General features: G+C 41.1%; 1 protein-coding gene across 2 annotated transcripts; it reads right to left on the reverse strand.

Moving 5' to 3' along the window:
* Positions 1 to 1,067: 1,067 nt before the first annotated feature.
* Positions 1,068 to 26,289, reverse strand: IREB2 (iron responsive element binding protein 2). 2 transcript variants are annotated; one of them, XM_055805907.1, is made up of 22 exons: positions 26,165 to 26,289; positions 24,777 to 24,866; positions 21,332 to 21,497; positions 19,992 to 20,129; positions 17,675 to 17,896; positions 15,955 to 16,024; positions 14,569 to 14,752; positions 13,850 to 13,989; positions 12,857 to 13,028; positions 11,445 to 11,545; positions 10,842 to 10,958; positions 9,501 to 9,660; positions 8,507 to 8,642; positions 7,730 to 7,814; positions 6,972 to 7,128; positions 6,565 to 6,689; positions 6,176 to 6,280; positions 5,775 to 5,917; positions 4,447 to 4,594; positions 4,240 to 4,362; positions 3,395 to 3,580; positions 1,068 to 2,750 (listed from the first exon to the last, which is right to left on the reverse strand). In XM_055805907.1, exons 1-22 carry the CDS (start codon positions 26,181 to 26,183, stop codon positions 2,637 to 2,639), a joined length of 2,901 nt encoding a protein of 966 aa, XP_055661882.1. In that variant the 5' UTR covers positions 26,184 to 26,289; the 3' UTR covers positions 1,068 to 2,636. The 2 variants fall into 2 exon arrangements, with proteins under 2 accessions (XP_055661882.1, XP_027647205.1); XM_027791404.2 differs by lacking the exons at positions 15,955 to 16,024; positions 19,992 to 20,129; positions 21,332 to 21,497; positions 24,777 to 24,866; positions 26,165 to 26,289 and having other exon boundaries at positions 17,675 to 17,799.
* Between the last annotated feature and the right edge of the window lie 396 nt (positions 26,290 to 26,685).

Raw genomic sequence — 26,685 nt, forward strand, 5'->3', positions numbered from 1 at the left:
GCGTGTCCGAAGTGCAACGTCTCCCCTTCAGCGCTGGGCTGTCCGGTGGGGCTCTGCTGCCTGCAGGAGGCACAGGTGCACAACCGCAGATAACCACTGATAACCAGGGATAACCAGGCAAGCGTTATCCTGCCGCCTGAGGAGCGGGAGGTGGGTGCATGAGCAGCGCTGCTCCTCGCAGCGCAGGGATCGCGAGGGTCGGGGTCAGCCCCTACAGCACACAAAGGCAGCAGCCTGGAGCTGGACAGCGACTGTGCAAAGCACAGCTCAAAGGCCGGTTTGACCAATTGTAAGACATAGGAGTGGAGCAGAGTTAAAGTAGTTGCTATGGCAATGAAGCCCATCGTGTCTCTTAAGAGACGAGGGGCTTTATCAGTGACACCTTGCAGATAAGTCACATCCCTTGAAGCTGCACTTCACAACATTGCTTTACCTTGACACGGCTTGGACCACTGCCGCCTCTTGAAGCAACGAGTGCATTACTGTGCTAGGGAGGGCGGAAGGCTGTGTCCCCTTCAAGCATTAGCAGTTACACAAGTTTTACATAGGCTTATAGTTGTGTTTTTATTTATCATCTGCATGACGCTTCATTACGTGCCAGCACTAAATTCCTATTTGCTCCCCAACAATGAACATGGATTTTCTTGAACTAAATAAAAAATAAATACACCTTTGAACTGGGGAAAAAAATAGTATGAGACACTGCTATACAAGAAATAAGACCTACTCAATAACTTCAGATAAAATCAGCGCAAGTGTACCACACAACAGCTCAGTTCGGTGTTCAGTTGAATATAGTATTCAAAAATGCATTGATTTATCATCCATATCAGTGGAATGGTTTTTGTCTTGACTAAAAGAAAAGCACAGCAAAACTCGAGAAATATAAAACCAGATTATACGTAATTTCAAACTTCAGAGAAATTTATCCAAAGAAATTAAAAAACCAGGTGTATCAAAGTTAAGCCAGTTAAGTCAAATTTATTTGACATTTGAACTGTCAAAAAATTAATGTATTGTAATGATATAATTATGCCAAGGTTTTCTGTTGTTGGTGATGTTTTGGGTTTTTGTGGTTTTGTTTTTTTTAAAAGGAATATCAGAAACATTCTTTAAGATGTGAATGGTGCACCTGTTAGCTTGGAAGTCAACCAGCTTAGTGTCTGATTATAAACTGAAAGCACATGTAGTAAAGCTAATATAGTCTTGACAGTTTTGATGTTAAGACAATGTTTACCAAGAGCAAAACTTAAAGCAAAATCTTGACAGTTTATAGACAAGTTATTGCAGTTTTGTTCTCCAGAAGAGGTTAATCTCTACATAAACTGTATTTATGAAGCTTTTCAAGATACAGCACAGAAACAGCATCTTGAAGCCGAAGACTCCCTTGCGCAGATTAGACCTACCAATGCTCAGTGAAGTGGTAAACCAAGCACTTTCGCAGAAACTGTGCGTCTTCTGTGAGTATCAAACATGGAACAGGGTTTTTACCGAAGTGCCAACAATTGCATTTATGGAAGTTGCAATGGCGTAAGAGGCAGATCTGTCCAGGGTTCTGGGATCTTCAGCAGGGGAACGCGATGCTTGTTTGGGAGAGCTGCAAACTAACAGCAGTTAGACAGCATGACACGGCGGCACGGCTACCTCAGCTATGTAACATCTGACAGGTATAACTTATTAGGCATCAGTCATTATCTGAAGCACAGGAATTTAAACAGTCCTAATAAATGCTTTTCAAAAGATTTTTAAGGGTTAGAATACTAAGGGGAGGTACTTTGTCTAATGATATCGCTGACAGCACAGTAAAAACTGATGTCATAAACGACAAACTGCCTCCCGTGAAGCAGATATGATAAGCTTGAATCAAAGGCCGCTGCTTGGCAGGAGCTTGCCGAATAGCTGGGCTGCTATGCTTAAACCTGCACGAACAAAATAACTGAGCATTTATATATTTTTTAAATTCAGAGATGTATTCCATACTGCTAAGCACACAGTGTTTCAAAGTGTGACCAGTTTTAAATCTGGATCCAGATGAAATATAATGCCATAATAAAGGTACGAAAGTCATGATCTGTGATCCAGGATACCATGGGCCTTATGTAGACTGCTTTTTGTTCAGTCCACAACCTAAAAAGCAAGAAAGTTAAAACTGATTATCTTTTTTAAGCTCTGGGTTAAAACAAACAAACAAAAGAAATCAAAATCTGTTTGGCCTTTAACATTCCATACCATCTGCTACCCTTCAACCAACAAACAGCAGTACACAGATTTACAGGTGCAAAAACTGAGTGGAAACAACTGCAGAAAATCTTCTTACATAATAATCTTCAGCACAATCAGTTTCAGATTTCGCATAGTTTATTTACAAAATGGTCTGATAAAACATCCCCTCCATACTTACAGCTCTCTGCCACATTACACGTTGATTTTAGCAATGTTTAATAGCACCATTAGAATATTATTTAAAATCAGGAAGGATCTTGTCGCAGTTACAATGATTCACAATCTTTTACATCCATGGACGAAGTAACTTTGAGCACACTAGGACTGTTTGCAGTTCCACAGTACAGATTCCTGGGTTCACACAAGGCATTTTCAGAATTACCAGTTACGCAAGGTACCCATATAGTCAGTAGCTATTGTAAGAATCTTCGAGCCACAAAGTTTAGACTTCCACCATATTTGTATAAAGTTATCTCCATATTGTTTTCAAGCAAGGCAATCACGCTGAATACTTTTCCAGTGCTCGTCTTCAAAAGAAAAGCGAAAGAGAGAGACCAATTAAGATTGCTTCCACTTCCCCTTGCTTATTCTCAGTTAACACTCTAACCCCCAGTTCTGTTAACACAAGCACAAGGAACCCGCTGTGCTGCCGCTGCAGATCCCTGACACCGCTGGGCCACAGCGAAGGCTGGTGTGACTGCACAGCTCGGACCCAGCCAGCAGCACGCTACGCACCCCGCGACAGCAGAGGAAAAGCCGCTTCCCCAAGACGGCACAAAGCGTCACTATGGGCGTGCGGTTCCTTTACACCGAAGGGAAAGCTGGAGCCTCTCTCAAACGGTCACCCCCCTGTCTTTGAAAGAGCCCAAATGAGAGACCAGAGTCGATTCTACCCTAATACAGTGCCCACGAGGGAGAAAACAACGCCGCAAAGCGCAATGAAGAATTTCAGGTTCCATAAAAAGTTGCGCAGGAAGAACATGCGTATGTGTCTTTGGGAAAGCCCAACAGCCAGGACAAACTTCAGGCAAGACTAGAAGCTTACTTGCAAAGAGGATTAAGTTTTGTTCTTTCCTGCTTTCAATCATCAGGATTAACTTCTCTTGCTATGCTTTCAATCGTCAGTGCATTCAACAGAGAAATAAAAAAAGAAAATAAATTGCAAAGATACCTTGATATCCAAAGTCATTCCGGGTGACAGCTCTGGAGGGAACAATATAGAAAACTGCTCTCTGCCAGTGAGACCCAATGTACTCGGATTTTCCCCAGGAAGAAACTGAAGTGGAGCTATGCCGATACCAATCAACTGACTTCTATGAACCTTCTCGTAGCTTTCAGCTAGGACAGCTTTAACACCCTGCAAAAATGCAAGTGATGCTGTATTTCAGTACAATAGCTAGGGTGAAATGCAAAAGTAACCTTCAAATACATATTATGTCCAACATCCCACAATTCAAACTAAAGAGTGCTTTGTCTAAGTCCTGTAAGCAAACAGGCACCATCTCTAGCTTTACAGCTAGATGAAAACAAACGAGCCAGAGCAGGCCTGCCCAGCACGAAATGGACTTTTGTAACAGTGACCGTGCTGCAGGTAGCAGGCAGAAAATCCCAGGCCTCATGTAGCTGCTTCCATTACTCCACATGAACAAAAGGCTGACTGAGCACGTTCTGAATATCGGTGGCAACTAGCCTCCAATGGCTATTTAAGTATCAATACCCCACGGTGACCAAACATATGCCAGCACTAGATAAACGTCCATTTTATCTCAAAATTTGGAGGCTAAGGTGGTGAATCACATAATTAGGAAATTCAGATTTATCCTGACTAGTGATTCTCTTCTACGAAGATTCTACGCAAGGAAATTACTGAGAAGTCTTTAAAACCAAAATATGTTAATATATTCAAGATCGAGGACAGTTTTGAAACAGATTCATACCTAAAACTAAACAATGTTTTTTCAGATATTTCCAGAGAAAACAAAAAACACACCCCAAAACCAAACAAACCAGCAGTACCAGTAAAAAAGGCCCTTTTGCAGCCCAGTCTCTTGAGCTACCCAGTCCATACTTCTTTCCTGCTAGAATAATTACAGGGATGCCTTCCTTCTGGTACAACTCTGCTGCTTCAAACACATCTAGCTGTGGGATAACAAAACGAAATACGTGAGTTCTAAATCCGCGTCACGATTTTGGAATAGCTATTGTAAACAAATATATTGTTACCGTTTGTCCTGATGGGAAGTGAATCGTTTTTGGAGCTGGCTTTCCTATGAACTTATTCAGAAGCTTGATATTTGCAAAGGTACCTCTTGTCATCACAGCATCATTACCTCTTCGAGCTCCGTAAGAGTTGAATTCACGAGGTGTCAGTCTAGAATAAAAAGAATATTTAAAAGGGAATCAGTTATTTTAAAGATTATCTGGTTTAAAATTATATTATGATTTTTATAATAATTATTGTGGCATCTCTAAGTTTTCAGAGCAAGATATAAAGAACTATGCACCCAACAAACGTGAAGTATTATAAATGACAAACAAACGTGTAAATCATTACTAGATTACTCATGAGGAAAGCTGCAGTACCAAATTTGTTTTCCATGACTTCATTATAAAGTGCTAGGAGCAGTATGGTACTTACAGAAGAATTATGGGGAGGCTGTTCTCAGAAACAAGCCTGTTCACTAATCCTCTTACCCCGACCAGCATATTTATTAACAACAAGCACTGGACCAAAATAAGAGCATTACTCATAAATCAACCAACCAACCTGGGATTAAAGGCCCTTTACTACTTACTTTCTTTCTCATAACACTACTCATTCAGCTGAATGTGATAGTTACAAAGAAGAGTCCCACCACAGGCTATTTATTTTGTCATGCATCACTGATACTGTAATAACAATAATCATACACCTTTGCAACATAACACAACAATATAATTTCCAAAACATTCAGCAGAGGTGTGACACTGAACAGCTCAGCACTGCATTGTGCTCTGCATCTTTTCAGAATTTCAGCAGAGGTGAAAGGCACCCACTACTGCTGCAGGGTGCCGACTGGCACAGAGGTAAGTCAGAGCATCAATCACATCCATTTATAAAACTGGGCTGAATTTTTTAAGACTACGTTTCTGGAGCTTTGAATTTGTGTGTTTAAGTGACGCTTCATGAGGGCAATGGCAGTAACAGTGACTAACCTCACGTTAGCAGAGGACCAGTCACCTGACTTGTATGTTAGTACATTATTTTTGCTCTGGCACGCATCTGGCAGCCGACGTCACTGTAACGCCAGCTATGAGCATGAATTCATCAGGAACACGTCTCAGCTCTTGTAACTTTAGACAGAAACCGTGGGAAATGTGATTACTGCGATTGCAAGGCAGGTGATTACTTATAAACACCAGTAACACTTGCTGTTTTGATTATCCACTTATAATCGCCACTTTACGCAGACAGGCATTCGTAACGGAAAGCAACAGCGCTGAACAGTTACTCGGCATGTGAAGCAGCCTCCGATACAATCAGAGCTGCTCCGTATATGACAAGTCCTTACCCCTTGTTGGTCAGATACTTGGCGGCGGCACTACTCCTTGCAATGCTTCCAGCGGGGGATATGTGGTCTGTAGTTACAGAATCTCCCAAATAGAGCAAGACGTGGGCGTTTTCAATCGGTTGCGGTGAAACTGGTTCTTTGGCCTAAAAGGGAAGGGGCAGTGGGAACAACAACAATGAAACATTTTTCTTCCAAGATCCTTAGAGACATAAAACATAGCTGCAATACGTGAAGGCACAGCAATGTACAGGCTCCACTCATTCCAGAGATACAAAACACATTTAAAAGACCGAGACGTGTCAGTGACAATCAAATTTGTTACTTAAACATTGAAGATTTACTGGATCTACTTTACTTAAATGGAAAGTGTATAATCTGGCAGATAGATCCAATGTACTTACAAGTTTATCGAAGAAGGAAGGACATCTGATATAGGTAGATTTTAAATCCCAGGGAAATAAAGTTGACTCAGGCGCTTCCAGTAAATTCCATCGTTTGTTTCCTTTCTACCAAAGGAAAATTAACCACCAAGAAATTGGTTTATGATCTTTTTACATTATGAAACCAAAGACTTACTGGTGATTTTGTTTTTCATTTCTATTATATGCTACAAGTTACCTCATTAGATATTACTTAAGAATCGCTATTTAATACAAGTATCCTTCTCAGTTAAGTCATCCTTTACAGTAATGGAAACAACTGACAAACCCATCATATTCAGCTGGAAGGCACTATAAAGCTACAGTGAAATGCAATCTTTAAGTTATATAGAACAGAAGACCATTCTTACCTCCATTTTTTCTTTCAATTCTTTAAACATGGATGATATCACACACTCTTCCTCCACTGTGTGAAGCTCTCTTCGGGTGGGCCAAATATCTCTTAAGTAAATACTTTTGCCATTAAAACCAGTGCCTGAGTAAGATTTTGAACAGAATAGTAACCGTGAAGAATAAAATACTGGCCTTTCTATTTACATTAGAATACAAATCTGTATGTATCCAGGTCTTCAGAGATGGTGCCAGATGTAAAGAATTTCATCAGTTAGGTGGAAGCTCTGCTTTAGCTACAGGCAACACCAACTATGACTGTGCTTTCTCTTCAAATATACTGCTTTTGTATGCTGAAATGCATACGAAGAAACCTCTTGTACATATGCATCCAACGCAGAAAGAGAAGACGTAAGGAAATACTTACCCAAAGGCTCAGTTTCAAAGTCTATTCTAACAGTGCCTGCAATAGCATAAGCAACTACTAGTGGTGGAGAAGCAAGGTAGTTGGCACGGACACAGTCACAGAGGCGTCCTTCAAAGTTCTTTGTTCCAGACAACACTCCACAGGCAATTATATCCCCCTGAAAGGCAGACAGACCCATAGATATTTTTCTATGACTCTGTGGTACTTCAACAGCTTGTGCTATTTTTTATTGACTAAGACAGCATTCCACTTCAAGTATTTACTCTAACTCTTCAACTTAAAAGCATTCTGCTCTCTCTCACTACCCTTCCTCCTTTTCACTCCTGATCCTCTGATGCGTTCTCCAGTCACTTCAGCCAACTCGTCTCCTGCCTTTTATTTCTTGTATTTTTCTTCTGCTTTACAGGAGAAACAGCTACAGCTGTTTGGACGCTGCTGGTTAAAAAAACATCACTCAAACCCACAGCTCTTCAGAACTCTCTTCTTCATTTACAATACAAAATCTGCATGTTGCATCCTCCATAAGATTCAATCCTATGTGTTTATCCTGTAATTCTTATCCATTTGCTACAAATACTATTATGTTTATTTTACATAGCAATGAATTCCCATGGTCTCCCTCTGACAGGCAGATTACAAAAACATAATGTGAAGTCCAATCCAACAATAAAGTATATTTTGCACAGGTTACTGTATTTTTTGATCACTTCACTGGGTGAGAACTGTATTTCTGTACTCAACAAGCCTTAGAGCTTCACCTGTTTTATCGCATTCCTGATGGCATCTGGCAGGGGAGCAGTGTTTCCAACACAGGTTGAACACCCATAACCGACAACCTCAAACCTACATTGGAAAAAAACAATCAAGTAACATTAAATGATTGCAAGCAATTTGTTAGCAAAATTTTTTTCTTTTATTAGAAATCACTTAAGATTTTTTTTCTCCTCTGACAATTAGACATTTTAGAAAGTGAAAAGCAGACACTGCATCTCACTGATGCAAGCCAGGAGATACAAGGTACCTTGATCGATTTACAAAAACGTTAAGTCAAAATATCTCAAGATGTTGTTAGTTCCGCAAGTAATGGCAAAGTAAAGGTGGTAACATTCCTCACAGAGCACAGCTAAGCACTGGTACAGAATTATGAACATAATTAATTGTTCCTGCTACAGAGCAGCCAAGAATATGCTAAACAACTCACAACAGCAGCAATGTTAAGAAAAGACTAATACAGAGCGTCCTGGTAAATTCACACCCAGCTTCCACTTTTAAAATATATGAACAAGTGCATCCTGCCCTGTAAGACACAATCAAGTGGATCGCTACTGACAAAATCTGGGGCAGAGATCTACACATACAATAAATCATAAAGTGGGAATAAAGTGAAGTATAAAACAACCAAGCAAGCAGTTAAAATGACAATCTAGTCAGTTAAGAATTAGCCAAAATGAACAGCAACCGTATTTATCAGGCTGTATAAAGCCCCTGTGCACTACTTTCTTAAAGTCATTAATGAAACAGGAGTCACAACTTACCCGAGCTTACTGAGGTATGGCAATACTCCACTTGAGCTGAGGTAATGTGTTACCATGCCGCTGCCAGGCGATAGACTTGTTCTTATGTAGGGCTTAACCACGAGGCCAGCTTCAACAGCTTTTTTGGCCAGGAGTCCTACCAAAAACAAAATAGAAGAAACAGCTTATGTTTTGTGTACCCCCTAAAGTAACATCTACATGATGCTACCTTAGTTAAATTAAGCATAAACCCCCCTCAGAGGATTAGTAGACCTTCAGTTTATTAAATTAGTAGAGCAACTGCTTGCCCGAACAAAATTTCTTAATTCATAACAAAAACATCCAGGTTTTTCTCCCCCTTCCTATAACACAGATGCCCCCTTTCTTTTCTGGAAGAAAAATCTTCCCCATGGTCTAGCTGACAGTGCAAATCCATTTCTTCTCCTGATACAGGCCACGCAGCCTCAAAAGGAGGCTCGCCTTGGCCATGGCGGGCCTCAAAAGAAAGCGAGCTCTGACAGGATTAGCTGCTCTGGGAGAGCCGCTGGAGCTGCGGGGGCACTGCACATACTCCGTGGCTCCTGTCTGAAGCACAGAACCACTCTTCAGCAACACGGGTTTTCTTTCCAGGACCTGCAGCTAACTATAGGTTAAGCAACCGCCATCCAGGATGGAGTCAAAGGTAAAGGCCACCTCCTGCCTCAACTGTGCTGCTACACGGGCCCATCTGAAAAGAGCCCTAGAACTGGTTACCTGTTGGAACACTACCAAACGGTTATATTTTGTAATCATCATCACTAACGCTGCTTTATGACACAGATTCTGAGATTGTATTATTGAACAGTAACTTTCATTCTATAGCCTTCAGAACAGACAATACGTTTAAGGCTAAAAGTTTACAGTTTCAAACCTCTAGGTCAAGTCACTGCAGAGAACATATGGGAGTGAAGGTAAAGGCTGTGTGAGCACGGGAACACCATCAGGTTCAAGTTAGTTGCCACTAGCCACAACATACCTGCAGCAAGCATGACAGATGGGTTACAGTTATTCGTACAGCTGATCACCGCAGCAATGACAACGCAGCCGTGAGATAGCTTGTATTCATTTCCTTCATACTGGACAGGTACAATGTCATTCTGTTTCTCAGCCGCAATCTGAAACCCTTTAACACCAGACTAGATGACAAAAATACACATTAGCAGTTATTACAGTACAGAAAGTACAATACTACAGCAAGACCAAGTGAACCCTCATCTTAAAATAATACTCAGCTGTCCCATTAGGAACCCTTAAACAGGTTTTAAAAGCAGCCTCAGATGATGCCTCCCTCCATATATACAGCGGTCTCATCCTTCTTTCTTCACAACTGCTTTAACTATACAATAATTGTGAACAGTGCCAGCCAAAGGATGGTTGATCCCACACTCAATTTCCTGCTATATATGGAAGAACAATCCCTTACATGTCTCATTCTATACAATACTACAATACTTTGTTTCTGAATTAGAAGCACACCCAAGATTTCCATTGGAAAAGGATGATAACTAACAGCAGACTAGGTCAATTAACATTTCACACCCCCCCATCTCTTCAGCACTCAGTCATCCTCCACAGGTCCCCTTCAGCCTCAATCACCCTCTGATCCACAACCAGCTATGATTTCTCTTCCCACACAACTGCTTGCTCAGTATTATATGGCTCGTTACAAGCCAGAAATGCTAAAACAAACAGAAAGAATTTTTTAGTGTGTATGTTGTAATACTGCTGTCAGTCTTCAACTTTAATGATAAACACTAGAAATGAAGATGCATTCCTCTTTAGCTGCATTTTTAGATACCTACACATATTCCTAACAGAAAACATCACCTTCAGAGTAAAAACATTTCCTCTGTGAAGTCCAGTTAAACCGCAAGCAAAAATCATTTGCTAAGTGAAGGACCCAAAACACCGATTAGTTGTAAGTGTTGGAAGTCTTTCTGCATGTCCTTTAAGATATGATGAGTTTTATTGTCTTATGTGTAACTCTGTTTAGGAAATTAAGTAAAACACAGCTGCTTAAAAAAACTCTGAAAATGAGACAATGTTTCCCCAAACTCTTTAATACTTTCAGTGTTTTCCTCCCTAGCAATCTAAACCAGGTAATTAAGAATTTTGGCAAGTTCATGTTCCTGAGAAACACACCTATGATTTACCAGCTACTACCCTTCAGACATTTGTCAAGCAAGAAGAGTATTGCTGGGTAAACTCTTTGTATAGTAAGGAGGGCTCAGCAGGTACGCAAAGATGAAGTAACATAAAATGTATTAATGTAGATTACAGGAAGTACCTTTTGAAAAAGCACATCAGTTGTACAAACCTTTTCATTTAAGCAGGCTTGGAAGTCACTCTTCATGTTATTAACAGCCACTCTATCTTGGGACCTCTTGGGGCCACTGACATATGGAATTATAGAACTTAAACTAATTTGCACTACCTAAAAAGAGAAGAAACAGAGAAAAAGTGTGCATTGTCAATCCTAGCCCAGCATTCCACTGAATATGCCCTTGAGACATCCAGGACTTCTTTTGTTGAAAATCTGAATGTTCTGAGACATTAGACCTCTAGGCTTCCATTCTCAAGAGTGCCCACTGTAAAAGGCAGTCATCTTAGGGATAACGTTAAAACATAAAAAAAAAATAATCAAAGGAATAAATTTTCTACCATCTGTAAGACTTACCAGATCCCTCGGGATGGACAGGAATTTGGTATCTGTTAGTGGACACGAACATTATTGTACTTCCCTTCTTTCCCCCACCCCCTCTGTATTTTGCAAGCATACTCTGCTTCTCAAAATTCTGAGTTAATAAATGCAACTTTTATTAAAGCAATGAAAATTACAGTGGGAGCCAAAATTGTTAAATCAGCAGCAGTTATTTGTTACAAGAATCAAGCGTTCAGAAACAAATAATTTCAAGCATACCTGGGAATACTCAGGTTCTCTGGAAGAACTCTCATCATTTCTATATAACTTCACAGCTTTAAGATATGCTTCCATGACCTCAAGCTTGGCCTTGTCAAAACCTTAGGGAGATTATTTCAAACATGAGAAAAATCACATCTCAAAAAAATAAATAGAACAAAGCATATAACTGTCAGAAATTAAAGACGGTTATAAGCATGTCATCCAAAGTACTATTTTCAAGGCACACCACTTCCATCCCCCACACTCCAGGAGCCAGACACAAATGATACACAAATTAAAATAGTTTTAAAGTTAGTTTAACTTTCCTTTTTATACCAAGGAACAAAGTAAGCTGCTCCAACTCTAGCAGCTGTAACTAATTAAATTTACAGGTTTGTTCCTAAAGTTCATAAACTTTTTCTGTGTTAAGATTACTTGTTTAATACAGATCATGTGCTTAGCTGACAACAGGCAGCATTACTGGCTACTGTTAGAAAATGTTTCGTTTGCTCTGCACTGACCAGACAAAACATGTTTGCTATTCAACTAAAAATGTTTAACTTCGAAATAAAAGTGACAGGTTTCAGTTTTAGAAAGGCTTACTAATGTGAATGGGTTTTTTATGATATGTCACCCTGCAGCTTTCTCAGTCTGCAGTAGTTTGATAAGGAATTTACATCCTCCTAGCTTAGCCTGAAGTGACAGTGCAACAACGCTCTCCAAGAGGAAAAACAATCATTGTGAAAAAAATCAGAAACATTGTGATTTGTTTTGTGGTTTCACTTATTTCTAGTCATCATTTTAGATTTTGTAGGGAATCTACAGGTGGTTAATGAATTAATTTCCTCTTGAGATGACTTACCTTGCATATGCTTTTCAAAATATATATGGGCATTTTCTTAACACTTTTCTTTTAAAGGTTTACATATGCTTTCAAAAACAAGGACTTTGGATGGTGAAAAATCCATGTTAGCAAATGGGGTATTAGACAAATGAACCAGACTGGACAGAAACCTCACATGAGAGTCAGGTATCCCCACGCCTGTGCTGTGCACACAAAACCTACAGCCTCACTCAAACACATGGGACACACGGAGATGAAACCGGCCACACGCTAACACTGTGCCAACAAAGCAGGTAAATCACTCGGACTCCAACACCACGTACCAAGCATCCCACAAAACCAGCAAACAGTAAATACATATGGTACAATTTCTGTGGTAGCTGTTACCCAGATGTGTGAGATTCTACAGGATAAGAGCCACGTACATCCCATGACACAGCCTGTCACCGTACAGCAGACTTTTATACATCCACATCAGAGCTCTGCACAAAGTCACTGTTTAAGAACTATAGATTTTTGAGCAAAAAACATACTGCCATGTATCTAAAACACTACTGCAACAAATCTACTGTAATTTCCTCTTTACCTGTATGCTTTAAGTGCTTCAGTGTCACATTATCAACAGGGAAAAAGCTCAGAACAGCACCGTATTCGGGACACATATTTGCTATTGTGGTTCGGTCTGCTACAGACAGCTGTGAAACGCCACTCCCAAAGAACTCAACAAATTTTCCAGCGACATCAGCTTGCCTAAGATGCTGTTTAAAAGAACACACAACAACGTTCATTATGGGAAGAGGTACAATGCAAGCAATGTTTGTTGCAATGGTTTGTGATTAGCAAATCACAAACATTTAAAACAAAAAGTTGAACCCTAAAGGGTCATGTCTGCAAAAAACCCCAAACCATCTCAAAACAAAAAACCACCCAAGCCCCACTGGGTTCTAAAAATCTACTCTGGAAGTTGACATAACCAACCACACCTCCAGCTGCAACTGAGCTCTCCAGATTTCCTGGGCAAGAACAGATACACACTTCTTAAGGCATCGTGCCAGAAAGAAGGATGTATTTTCTAAGCAATCGCAGCTCTTTGGTGCTCTTCACCTATTACAACAGTGACGGTCTGTGCCACCCTGGCAAAATCCTGTCTTCAGAAAACACATTCTTGCATTATACCAGCTACAACCCTAGGTAGGCCGTGCCTGGCAGGAGTGCTTCAGAACAAAAAGGGCATCCAGGAAAAGGGTCTGAGCTAGAGAAGCCACCTACAATCTGTCAGCAGGAGAAAATAATGCAAAATGGGGCTTCTCTGCCCTGCCCCCAAACCTGCACACAATACTTTTTTTTAAAAACTATTTTTTAGTGAAAGAAGGCCTGTAAACAAACCACTACAGAGGGCAAAGAAAAACACACTACTCTGGAGGACTATTAAATAAAAATGGTTAGAGATTATTTGTATCTGCAGTGCCACGATTAAAGGTATACTAAAAATACCCCCAGCATTTATTTCTGTTCTCAAACACCACTGGCAGAACGTGCCACAAGCTTTCCTTTGTTCGGAAAGGCACTGAACTCTTACCTTTGTAATGCTGAGAACAATATCTATGGATGTGGCAAGCGGGCTGGCTGTGCCTGTCAGCTCACACCCAACGACCTCAGGCAAAGTAAGAGTAACCGGCATCCCCAGCATCACTGCTTCTGTTTCAATCCCCCCGACACCTGGAAGGAGGATATTAGGTTGCTTTTCATCAGTTGAAGTAATTGAAGACACTAAATATGCTGAGGTCCTAAAATCTGACAATACCCTTCCTATTGAGCCTAAAGGCTCGTGATGATACACATGCTGCTGCTGAGTGAAGCACATCGCTATCTGCAACAAGGGTACAGCAAGAAATGTAGGCCTTCTCTGTTAAAACACTCATATGTGAAAAATAAAATCAAGCAAGACTCCTGCTGAAGTTAGACTTCCCAGTCAACCAGAAAATATTTTATATCTAAAATTAACTTTCCAAGAGAAAAGAAACCTTCATACAAATGTTATACTGCATGTACAAAGAGCACCTACTTGAATATCAATTGCTTTTTTGGCTATTTTCCCTTTAAATTACAGAAAGCAGTTTCTCGATGGAAAGAAATGTTAGTCGGGATTACTTTTAGACCAAAAAAACATTCTGAAGAATAATTCAAGATGGAGTTTGTTATGCTTGAGCTAGAAATATCCAGTGGGAAGAAAGTATTTCTCAATAATGCTTTAGTATGCCTTTTGAAGTGCTATGAAGTTACTCTTAGCATACTTACCCCAGCCCAAGATACCCAAGCCATTTACCATGGTTGTATGAGAATCTGTGCCAACCACGCTATCTGGATATAGGAAATCTTTAACTTCAAAAACAACTCTTGACAAATATTCCAAGTTAACTTGGTGCGCCATTCCAGTCTCAGGTGGAATTATGGAAATATTCTTGAAAACCTTTGAACTCCACTGCAATTTTTCCAAAACGAGAAAACAAAACAAACCAGGTGCATTGTTTCAGAGGTGTATTCCATGCTTAGAACGTAACTAAAAAGATAAAACTAACATGCAGGGAAACAGTACTTGCCACTCACGCAAGTGGCTTTTGCTCATTTGTCAAACCGAGGTATGTGATCCCCTAGGAGCCTATACATTCTTAATCGTCCACAAACCCATTTGTTCAGTTCCTGCTGAAGGCAGAGTCAATAATTCATACCTACCTTTCAAAAGCTGGGCTGCGTAAACCTCTTACCCTCCAGTTCACACCACTGATTTCAAGCAGAGCTAAGACCACTATTTAGACAACAGAACCTAAGCACTTGTATTTACAGCCAAATTTAGATTAGGTTTTACACTCCTGGATGAGACTGAAGATGCAGTTTAGAAAAGTGTCTTGCTACACGCAAACTCAGGATGCGGGATTTGAGAAAAGCTGACATGGAAACTTGTAACAAGATTCAGCTTGGCAGTTTCCCTCTTTAATAATGTAAAAGCTAATTTGCAGCTTTCAGAAAGAAACCTCCTAGTCCACCTATGCGAAAAGATTTTTAGATCCTTGTGTTGGATTCCTAAACCATGTGAAATTAGTGGATGAGGATCAAATATCAGTGTTGCAGTTCCCTGGCTAGCAACAAAGAAGCTGGCATTCACCACACAAGACTTCCACCAAACCCAAGTTCACTAGTGCTGCTGCCTACTTTGAGAGCAGCAATGTCTCAACACTGGCCTCTACTCAACACTTGTAACTCCAGTAAGATTCGTAACAGACGTATAGATAAACGAACCTTTTATCCACAAACTCATGGTGACCTAAGGCCCTGAGCTCATTAAAAGCATTAGAAAGACTAATGCTTCATAAATGCGTGCTTTGTCCACTACCTTCACACTGACAAGAACCAAACAGCGTAAACTTTTTCAAGTTAGAATTACAAAAAAAAAATATCCTCTTTAAGTAACACCTAAATTTAGATTTAGAACTTCTGCTGCCTAACAATTTTTAGATTCAAAGTCACAAACCATGTTATTTGCCGATTTTCTGTTCCCATATTAAACTCAGATTTAAAAGCCTGACATTTCCAAATGATTACATCTAAACTTGAACACTGGTAGACAAATGGAGGAAGCTCTTAAAACAACCAAAACACAGCACAAGGCAAAGCCCACAGACATACCTTAAAAAACTGAAGCCTCTCTCTATTTCTGCCAAATTCCATTTCTTGATTTTTCAGTACTGTCTCAGGCCTAGGAAGATATCAAGTTTACAAGCACTGTCAGAATTCATTTCAAATTACAGAAGAAAAGTTGTTGTTTTGCTTGTTTGTTAACAGACTCATTTAAGCCTGCAACACAATTTGAACTGGTTTATTAGAATAAATATAATTTCTTCCTTGCAGCAAGCTTTTTGTAAACAGATTTCATCAGTGCTGTGCTTGAGAACATGTTTATTCTAGGTATAGTTTGCCTAAAGCATTTAATCTTAAAAATACTCATTTTAAGAGATCTATTCCAAGCACGTACTACAATACACAGAAGCATTTTTTTCCCTGATCAGTAGTCTTCCAGGCTGCACACCTCAACATTCAATAAAGAACCAAGATGTTCACTAGTTCACATAAAAAAACTCCCCATGTTCAGTACTAGCCCTTTAGCAACTCAGTAGAACACCAGGGCAATTGTAACTATCCTTCATTTCTGTATTTTCTGCCTCCAAGCCACAATTTTTTCCTCACACTCATCAGTACAGCCTCATAAAATGAACCATCTTCTTCTTAATAAGTGTTATTTATTAGGATATCAATACTCATTGTAAAGGAATAACCCCCAATTTAAGAGGGATAACACCTTTGAGAAGGTGGACAAGGAAGGGAACACACTTGCTTTGTACCAGGAAGGAAGTCCTCGATTTCCTAGAGGTGTATTTACATCACGACCCTTCCCTTTCTTCTCTGCAATGTCACAAGGGTAGCAGCTACACTGCTCTGCAGAGCTCCAAGGGACAGTCATCACTCACGCCACAGCTTAATAAAAACCGCTGCTGTTTTGCAACCAGTAATATCAATATTGCTGAAAGCATCACTTAATTCTGCATTTCTACACCTGTACCAAGCAGGAATATTTGCATATCTATAAAACTACCAAGACAATCAGCATCATATCACTGCGGGATATAGATTCGATCAGCTTTTAAATTCTACACCTGTCTAGCACAGGAAGATAAGGATCTGAACAGTCTACCAGACAAAAGAGGTGGCAGCTGAAAGAGGAGGATGAGTACACATAATTGTCATAGATGGAATGGTACGCAATGATCTGTTAATAATACTGAAAATCTGGAAAAGGCAGATAGATGAGGTTCCCCTTGGCCATTACACACAGGCAGGAAATTCATTGAATTTCAACTCTATGACAGACGGACTGTGAGATTCCGCAGAAGCTGGGGGATGATGTATAGATTAATTCTTAGTTCTTCTCTAAGAACCAGAAACTTGAAAAGTTCTCACAGAAAAAATAAAACTTACTTTTAGAAATAAATCAATGCCTCATTGATTTATTCATGGAGGTCTACTTTGTAATATACAGAGGATTGCTCCTATGCTTTGTTGTCCTTGTAAATAAATAAGGGAAGCCTCAAAGTTTCATTTAAAAATCACTGCCATGAGTCACACAGTTGGCCATTGTTTAGTAAAGCCCTTCCTGCAATAAAAATAAATCCCTTGTAGACTAATTCAAATCTGCTATATCAGACCTTCTAGATGCTGAGACCTGTCTATGGCATGTGTGAAGCCGAGTACAGAAGGATGTTTGAAAAAAAATTCACATCTCTGAATCATCATAGGCAGCACTTAACAACACAGAAGGGTACAAATAATTGAAAAAAGGAAGCTTTCATACTCAGGCACCGGCTGAAGGTGGAAAGGACAGAGGATAGGTGTGTTCTCAATCTGCGCAGAGAACTGTCCTGAGTTGCGACTTGAATCTCCAGCGCTACACGGCCCCTTGCAGCCAGTCTGACCCCTGCACGGTAGCTTCCGAGGCTGTGCCTTAAGCGGAGAAAGCTTTGCCATCGGCTTCTGTGAATCACCACCTCCAGGATTTGGAGCATTCTGTATTGCACTGCAACATTAAACAGAAGAATAATTTTGACATTAGGAATTTTGCTCTTTTTTCCCCTTATTTTTTGCAATCCTTTAAATCTATTATAAAATATAAATATTATTTTAGATATATATAAAATAAAATAAAAAGTTGTTTTACTACAACCCTGTTGCAAAGCAAACTACCACTGGATAAGCTTAGTTAACTAATGTAGTGTGGTAACAAGTGAACAGAACTGGATTGTCTGAAAGATTAACACCAGACCAATGACTCCTTCAGTTTGATCACAACAGACTAGAAACGTTGCAAAGCCTAAACTTAAAGGGGTTTAAACTTCAAAGGCACGGGTAGACCTCATCCAGGTGGTGGACTTGCTGAACATGGGGTTTTTTGTTGGTTTTTTTTGTTGTTGTTGTTGTTGTTTTTTGTTTATTTGTTTTAAGACAGTGCTGTACATGTTCTGTTAAATCCACAAATGATTACAGTTTTCTCAAGGAAAGGAGCATAACACTACTATTTATTTAGGCTTCTAACAAATTCTCAAAGGCACTGACACATTTTATACACTATTAATGTCAGTCAAAAGACAGAAAGGTTGGGGGATACATTTTGTAAAAAATAAAGTCCATATAGCATGCTGCCCTCTGTACAATATTCAGTCTTCACATGAAAGCAAAGAAAGCTTGTTGTGAAAAATTATTTAATTTTACCTCTCCATATTTACCAAATCATGGATTTGTAATTAAAGCCACTGCTTTCTTCTGCTTTAGTAACACAGAAAGATACTTGGTTATCCAATTGCAGGATACTGCATGGCCTCAGAGAATACCTTATCTAAAGCCCAACTTCACCCAGGAGCCACTGATCAGCAGGAGATGGAAGCTATATAAAAGCAGCACAAACCATCCCGTAGCAAAAGGTTTCTTATCACATGCCAGCAGCTGCTGAGATCCTGTAAGCTTTCCAAAAGTGAAACTACAGAAGCTGGATTTATCATTACAAAGCAGCATGTTGAGACCTCTGGCCAGCACTTGGTCTTTCTGATAATTTTAGGCTAGCCTAATTGCAATCCAATCAGCTGTCCCTCCAGACATAAAAATGCATGGAGCATAGAGTGAAACCACACATATGCAGCACAACAAATGATCTTTAGCTTCTTGCTCTTCAGTCTCCTAATACTAACCAAACTGAAATCCTGCATGGATTTGGAAGGTCTACAGAAATGACTCATACACCCATATATATTTGACCACAGGCTTTTCCCCCATGAACTTTTAAAATTCCCAAAAAGCTTGAGCAATTGACACAATTATGCATGAGTCTGAAAGGCTCCACAGTGGAGAGAAGCTATATTATTTACTTTGCATTTACTTCAGCAAGCGCTGAACAAACCAGAATTTTTTTCCTGTTCTGCAGTATTATGTTTCTAACAAAAAGCAGCCCCAGGCTGTTTTCATCACATTACTGCCTGTCAGAAAAGGAAAACCACGCTGTTAGTTTTCCAGTTCCAATACTTTTCCAGTCTCCTACAAGTACACTTCTCTCTCTGCAAATATATGCAGCCTTTTTTAATCTGTTGTAAAATCCAGGCCCATTAAAAAAAAAAAAAAAAACAAACCAAAAAAACAACCAACCAAAACCCAGTCATAAACTATGGGCTGAAATGACAGTCTTTCATACGTCCAGTATTTGTATTGCAAACAATTTCTCTGGAGCTGTGACAAGGCAGTCACATTAAAAAAAAAAGATTTGTTTAACAGTAAAACCAGGGCAAAGCAAAATTACAAACTCCCTCTGCCTTATTCTCTTCAGACATATTATTTTCTGGAAACCATGACAGATCCAGTTATTTCGGCAATCTCTTGCCCAGAATTTGGGTTGGCTGTCAGCTTCATCCATAACCCCTCACAACCATTCCTTCTCTCCTTCAGGAGTGTTATTTTACCCATTTTTATCCAGCCTCCTTTCAGATACCATCAGGTCTACTTTTGGGGATCCACACATGACAAATTACTTCATTGGACAGTACCAAGACCAGAATGAATCCATACCTCAGTATCAGACAAAAATGTATGGCTCATTCAAAAAACCTCCAAACCCTGAGGTGCGTTACCATTTGCTGAAATCAATCTGCAGAGAATGGTCAACAGTGAGATCAGTTGGGCAGGCAGGATTGACTTTCACAGGATCTCCTCCAGCGCTTCTCACAGCTTCCCTCATGGCAGCAAAATCCACCATTGCTGGAATTCCACTAACAAATGGAAAAACAAAATAGTATAATAACATCAACTAGTATAAAGACATCAACTTAATAAAACATACAGGCTTCTTTTTAACTTTGCCTAAATCTACCGAAGTTTGTGTCACATAATAAACCTACACCACTCTATTCCCTAAGTTTTAAAGAACTTGAAACATTTTTAAAAGCTAATGGAGTCTCTAGTCATTCACAACAAACAAGCAACAGTTTGTCTGAAGATACCATACCAAACAAGAATATGGGAACATCTCAGAGAAGAGAATCATATTTCTCTTTCATCTTGCAATGCTTCTGAATTGTGATGGTGTACTTTATTACAAAACTAATTTTTAGATACCCATTACCTTTAAGACAGAATCTTGCTATGCAAACAATGCTCCTGCTATACATGTTAACATTTCAGCACATATTATTACTCTTCTTAGAGCCCGTCATTTCTGAAGCTCACAGCATTTTGCAAAAGTGTTCCTGCTGCTCTTATATAGGTAAGAGTACCTGAAGTACAAAACTGAGAGGGCAACGTTTATGTAACACAGTACTATATAAATCTTCTGACTTTGCTTGCTAAGCAGGAGTTACCTAATTTTCCTTAGTAGTATCACAATTCCTTTTTTTAATTATCTCACTCAGTAAATATATAGTTCACAAATCAGCAAAGCAGCTTAAATTTAATATTTGCAAATTGCTGAAGGACTGCCCTTTTAGCTATGCCACACTCAAATCGCAAAGAAAGTTAGTATCTGAAGAGACTTATTTTTAAAGATAATGTATTATTCATGGATCCAACTGGATTACACTTGTGGAGTAAGCAATATTTAATCTTCAGTCATCTCAAGCAAGAATTCTACATATTTCAACGAACTGTCAGCCATCTGGCTACACCAAAATGTCACCACTTCCATTTGTGTTTTGGCTCTTATCCTGTAAAGTGTTCCTTGTAGGCCAACAGCTTCAGCCTCGCCAACCTGCGCTAAACCCAGGGTACCCTACGGAACAACTCCTATCCTTGTGTCACACAAAATTACCATGAGGAATCTACTTGACCACAGAAGCAGTGCACAGGTTTCTACTGAGAGAGAAACACTCCAGCATCAAAAGGCTAGGTGGTATTTATTTTCAAGCCAAAGATTTGTACATACAACTCGGTGAGTTTACACAGTTTGTGTCAGTGGTTTTGGCACATACACACTTACGTAAAGTCTTGAAGAACAACTCTGGCAGGACAGAAGGGCACTTCAACATTATTCTGCTTTGTTTTCCACTCTAAGATGTTCATAGCATCTGTTTCTTTCACTAAGAAGCCATCACAGTTGCGGATACTGGATTCAAACAACACTCGTATGGAATAAGGCAGAGTATCTAGGGTAAAGCAAAGTAATCGATTTAATTAGTGACACCTGCAGCTTACATAGTTTGTTTAAAACTACAATCTCACATTCTGAAGAATTCCACTTTGCTAGGGATCGGAAGGATGAGAGCTACAGGAGCCTGCTTTTCCAGCTGCCTTTGGGTTTTATCTTCATTACACAATATGGAGCAGTATGTTGCATAACATATACTTTGCAGAAGATGAGTTATCATATGGGATTTGAATGGAAGATACCAATGGCTTGACCGCACTGTGTTAAGACAGTGACATTTAAGAAGGTATGCTGTGCTGGCAGGAGAGATGCAAGGAATCTAGAGCTGGGATTACTGATCAGAGTGGATGAAAGAAATATTTTTGACTATTCTAATTGTTGTTGCTAACTACATTTTACCATTTCATTACTTGAGATATCAAGCCAAAAGCAAAAAGATATTATTTTTTTTAATAAACAGTAGTATGAAGACCAGAAATTATTCTGCCGCGTGCCCTAAAATTAAACACATTTCATAAAATATAAAGAATGACATTTCACTAAATACAGCTTTAGTTAGTTTGTTACTGATCTTGGTTAAGGTATTGACTAGGAGTAGCTTTCTGCCACAAAAAAATGTAGGGAACTGGAAATGGTAATTGAGTGGGAGGAAGAAAAAAAAGCAGATGTCACTATTCACTGCAAACAAACAATCAAGATTAATTTGCATTTCTCCCCAAATCCCTTTATTTTCATCACCATGCAAGCAGGCAAACGACTTTGAGAACAGAAAGGAATATAAAAAAGTTAGCTGGAAAAAGGTGAAACAATTAAGTTCAGGCTTTAACAAAAAAATTATATTTGGTGCTCTCAAACTAATCCAGAGGTTTGTCTGCGAGCTATTAGTATAGGATTTTCTAACTGTTCTCATCGTGTGCCTTTCTCAGATATTATCCATTGTCTAGTTAGACAAGTCACTCAAAATAATAAAGTAATCAAAACCAAGTCTAATCAGCTGCAATGCCACCACTCACATTACTTAAAAGCCAAGTTACCAGAAGATGGTTTTGCTTGGATTTCAAATAATACACAGTGCATCCTTGCAGTGATAAATCTAACGTCCAACGGGTTGCTTGGCAGCCAGCAGCTCTGGAGAAGTGATTACTTCTATTAGGCACCAGGCAGGCTCACATCTGCAATACTGTGTGTGGTTTTGGGCCTCCCAGGATACAGGAAATCTCAAGAAACGAGATCACATTTGGTGAAGGGCCTTCTAAGACTGTTATGGGGCTGCTGTACCTGACACACAGGAGCAGCTAAGAGATCTGGGTTTACTCACCCTGAGAAGAGAAAGCTATGTGAGCTAACTGTAGTCATCCACAACCTAATAGGAACTATTATGTTCCTATATGAACAGAGAAGGTGATGCCTGACTCCTCAGAAGTGCACAGTGAAAGGACAAAAAATGTCACAAGGTGCAGGAAGGGACACTGTGACTGGATGCAAGGAAAAAGAGGTTCACAGGGAGGGTGGTTAAACACAAGACCAGGAGAGGCAATGGAGTGAGTCTCCACCCTTGCAGATTTGCAGAGCTCAGTCATGAAAGGCTCTCCCAAATTAGCTCCAGCCCCAGCAAGGGGCTGGACTAGATCTCCAGATGCCCCCTCTGCCCTAAATCATTCTGAGCTCTTTCTGGCTACCGTTTCCGCCATAACTTAATACTATTTTAAACACTAGAAAATCAGATTCTCCCTAGAAAATTGGCAAATAAATCAATTAACATTTACATTAGTAATCTGATTAATTTAAACAGACACTTATTGTCAGATTACAGTCAGAAGCCCCAAGGCAGAGGGCAAACAGGTAAAACCCAAAATTGTTCTAGCAACAAATGCAATGAGCAATTCCAGATGCCGGATTTGCTATCAGTGCTGTCACACTGTGCCTAAATTTTATTTAGTATCTTGCTAATATGTAGTTAATATAAGCCTTCCAACTCCTGCACAGAATTTTCTATTACAAGACAGATATGCTCTTAGTCTAGTCTATTTAGACTCCTCCAAACGTCTTCAGGAATATCTGCTGCTGCTCCAAGCTGTGTGGCACATCTTAGCAGGAAGTACCTTCTGTTAATTTCCACTCCTGTCATGAGGCTTTTCAAAAAACTGCTGTAGTACTGACTGGTTTTGTTACTACCAGACTACTGCTTCTTCCTGGACAAAGGCACAACCAGAAACATTCTACCTCCTTCTCGCGCGCTTACCTGAAAGGTTAACTTCATTATTACAAGTAGCAGAAATTTGTAAGAGCACACAGCTGTCGCACAAAAGTCTCAGCAGCCACTGTGCGCTACCTCCCCTCTCTCTTCCCTTCAAACAACAGGGAAGTAACTACTGCTATCAAATATAGGTTTAAAGTGAAACACCTATTGGTTATTTTCTAGTGAATTCATTAATTCTGTGAATATAGGGCAGTAATTCAGACCTTGGAAAACTGAAGAAAAAAAAAAATAAATCCTGAGTACCCTTAATGTGTACCACGGATAAGTATTTTAGGAATTTAATGTGAAAGCAAAGGGAGAGAACAATGAAAGTATGTTTTGATTATCTGCAAGAGTAAAGTGTATTCCAGCTGACACTGATCTATTACTCTCTATCTGCATGTATCCCGCTCCCCCATCACATATGCACATACTTCTTATTTTCTACAAGGCAACCAGACACAGGTACCCCATAAACATATTTTTGGCACATACCACTTGGCGTTATATTCCACACTAATGGCATGCTGAAATTAAGCAATTGTATGAACACCATAAAACCTCATCTTTCTGCAGCAGCTGCAGCAGAAGCTATGTTCTAGTAAAACATTTACCCACTATCTGAAGTTGCCGGGTAAGGTGAAACTAGAACATCAATAAGCAGTTCAAAATTATAGTAAAAACGCTATATATTTTTGAAGGAGCTCTCTGCCACTTCATTTTTTCCAAAAGAAAAATTATTCCGATTTGGAGTATTGCTGAAAACCCCAGCAACACCTATACTTTCTCCCTTACTGAAAAAAAAGCTACAAGTATCACTCCCTATTGACTTCAGAAAGCAATAACAGATTGGAAAGTTATATGCTTCCAAACATATATTAAGAATGAACATATTCACGATTGCATCTCATAATATTTTACTTCCTTATAAGTATTGTAATACTGTAAATACTTATTGTACTATGCAAATACTTGTAATATTCACATTTACTGCTGGTACCATCCAGCAGCAACAAAACCACTAAAAAGTATCATTACCATACTTGGTGCCTCCAAGCTTCGAGACATTGTAGAACTTCTTTTGCGGATAGTTTCCTAATGCTTCAATTAGGGGCTGGTAAGGGCTTCCTGGGGAAGGGGGAGGGAAAAAAAAAAAAAAGTTACAGCCATAAAAGAATGGAAGATTTGAGCACTGGTAGAGGACCTGTAAGAACAGCTTCCTACTTCTGATTTTACCAAAAAATAATGTTCCTCTAGGACCATAAGTAAACTGCAATGTGGAAAGGTTTCTAAATGGATTGAGACACCTCACGATGTAGATGTGTGACTAAGATGAATTTTGAAAGTATCTGTAACGCTAGGTATATACAGGTCATGCAAGTAATCAGCACAGTCGCACGCCTGAATACGTTTGACCTTTATTGTCTCAGTTTACCATCTACAAAACAGGATAAATGCACCTCACCAACTCAGATAAGAGATACAGATTTTAATATAGTAGAAAACACAAAGCATTAAGTGCCAGGCTAATGAGAAGCAAGAGACAAAACCAAACCTCATAACAGCTATTAGGCAGAGAAAATAACAAGCTTCTTCAGAAGAGAAGCTGCATTTTACAAAGAGAACGTTTTAATTCAGTTGCCAGCAAACTGAAGGGGCAGTGCCAGTGATATACCCCCTCAGGCCTAAAGAACTGCAGATCGTTAGAAGTTTAAGGGATACAGATGACAGGCAGCGGGGAGACCGGTGCCGGCTCCGCCATCGCCGAGTGCAAACACCAAACGCTGGCTCTGCAGCACAACGCTTACCCTTTGTCTGCCGTTTGCTTTGATCTTAACATACTACAGCTACATTTTCCTGGCACAGCACCGGCGGCACCACCGCCAACCCAGCGAACCTGCGCCCCTCGCACACCCGAGCGGTTACACAGCCCCCCAGCACGGCGAGCACCGCCCGCAGCCCCCCGGGCGCGCAGCGCACCCCTCCCCCGCCGCAGCGTTTGCGGCGGAGGGAGCCCGACGAGGGACAAAAATGGTCGTCAGAAATAACGGGAGGCCCGGCGAGACGGGCTGGCCCCGCCGCCGAGAACAAAGCGCCTCCCGCGGCGGGGGCGGCCGCCGCCGGGGGCGGTAACGGGTCCGGCCGGGGGGCGGCGGGTGCCCCAAGGGCGGTCGAGGGCGGGCGGGGGGCGGGGGGGGCGCCCGCCGCCAGTCGCGGCCCCGGGGCAGCGCCCCCACACAAAGGGCCGCGGCGGGAGCAGGGGGCCGCCGCGCGCCGCCTCAGCGCCGTGCCCGCTCCGCCGCCGTGCCGCGGCGGAGGGGACGAAGCGCCGGCCCGGGGCCGCGGTGGTCCCGCCGAGGCGGGCAGCGGCACGTCCTGAGGGCGGAGGCAGCCCCGCGCACGGCGGCGGGCCCGCTCCCACTGACCTGGCCTGACAGGGTCCATCGCTGGCGACCATATTAGCTCTGCGGGGAGGGGAGCGGGGGGCCGGGGGGAGCTTGCCCGGGCGGGGCGACCCCAACTCTCGCGAGACTGCGCCCGGCGCCGCAGGGCGCCGGGCGCAGTCTCGCGAGAGTAGGAGCCGCCCCGCCCGGGCCTCCCGCCGCGGCACAGCGGGGGAAAGGGCATGAGCTCTCGCGAGGCTTTGGGGAGAGGGCGGAAGCTGCCGGCAGAGGGCAGTCGCCGATTCTCGCGATACTTGCGAAGGCTGGTGATGAAGGCGGCGGGGGCGGAGTCGCCCTGAGGGGCTGCACTCCGGGCCAGCGCTGTGGCATCGGTGGGTAACGGAGCCCTAGCCACCCTTCCCGGGGCACAGCATGAACACCCCGTGCGCCGATCCCTGACGCAGAGCCTTTATGTGACCGCAGCCCACACTGGGAACAGTGGAAGGGCTTCTTGTCGGCCTTCTGTCACAGCACTGCGCTTAACCAGGCTCAGGTCTTGGTCG

The sequence above is a fragment of the Falco peregrinus genome, chromosome 1 (genome assembly GCF_023634155.1).
Source record: "Falco peregrinus isolate bFalPer1 chromosome 1, bFalPer1.pri, whole genome shotgun sequence".
In the NCBI taxonomy this organism is placed as follows: domain Eukaryota; kingdom Metazoa; phylum Chordata; class Aves; order Falconiformes; family Falconidae; genus Falco; species Falco peregrinus.

What these genes read in the sequence shown, in the direction of transcription:
- IREB2 (XM_055805907.1), bottom strand. An exon ending in AATTGAAAGAAAAAATGGAG is followed by an intron (nt 6,281 to 6,564) that starts GTAAGAATGGTC and finishes TTCCTTTGGTAG; the next exon opens with AAAGGAAACAAACGATGGAA. An exon ending in CAAAAGGGCCTTTTTTACTG is followed by an intron (nt 3,581 to 4,239) that starts GTACTGCTGGTT and finishes GCATTTTTGCAG; the next exon opens with GGTGTTAAAGCTGTCCTAGC.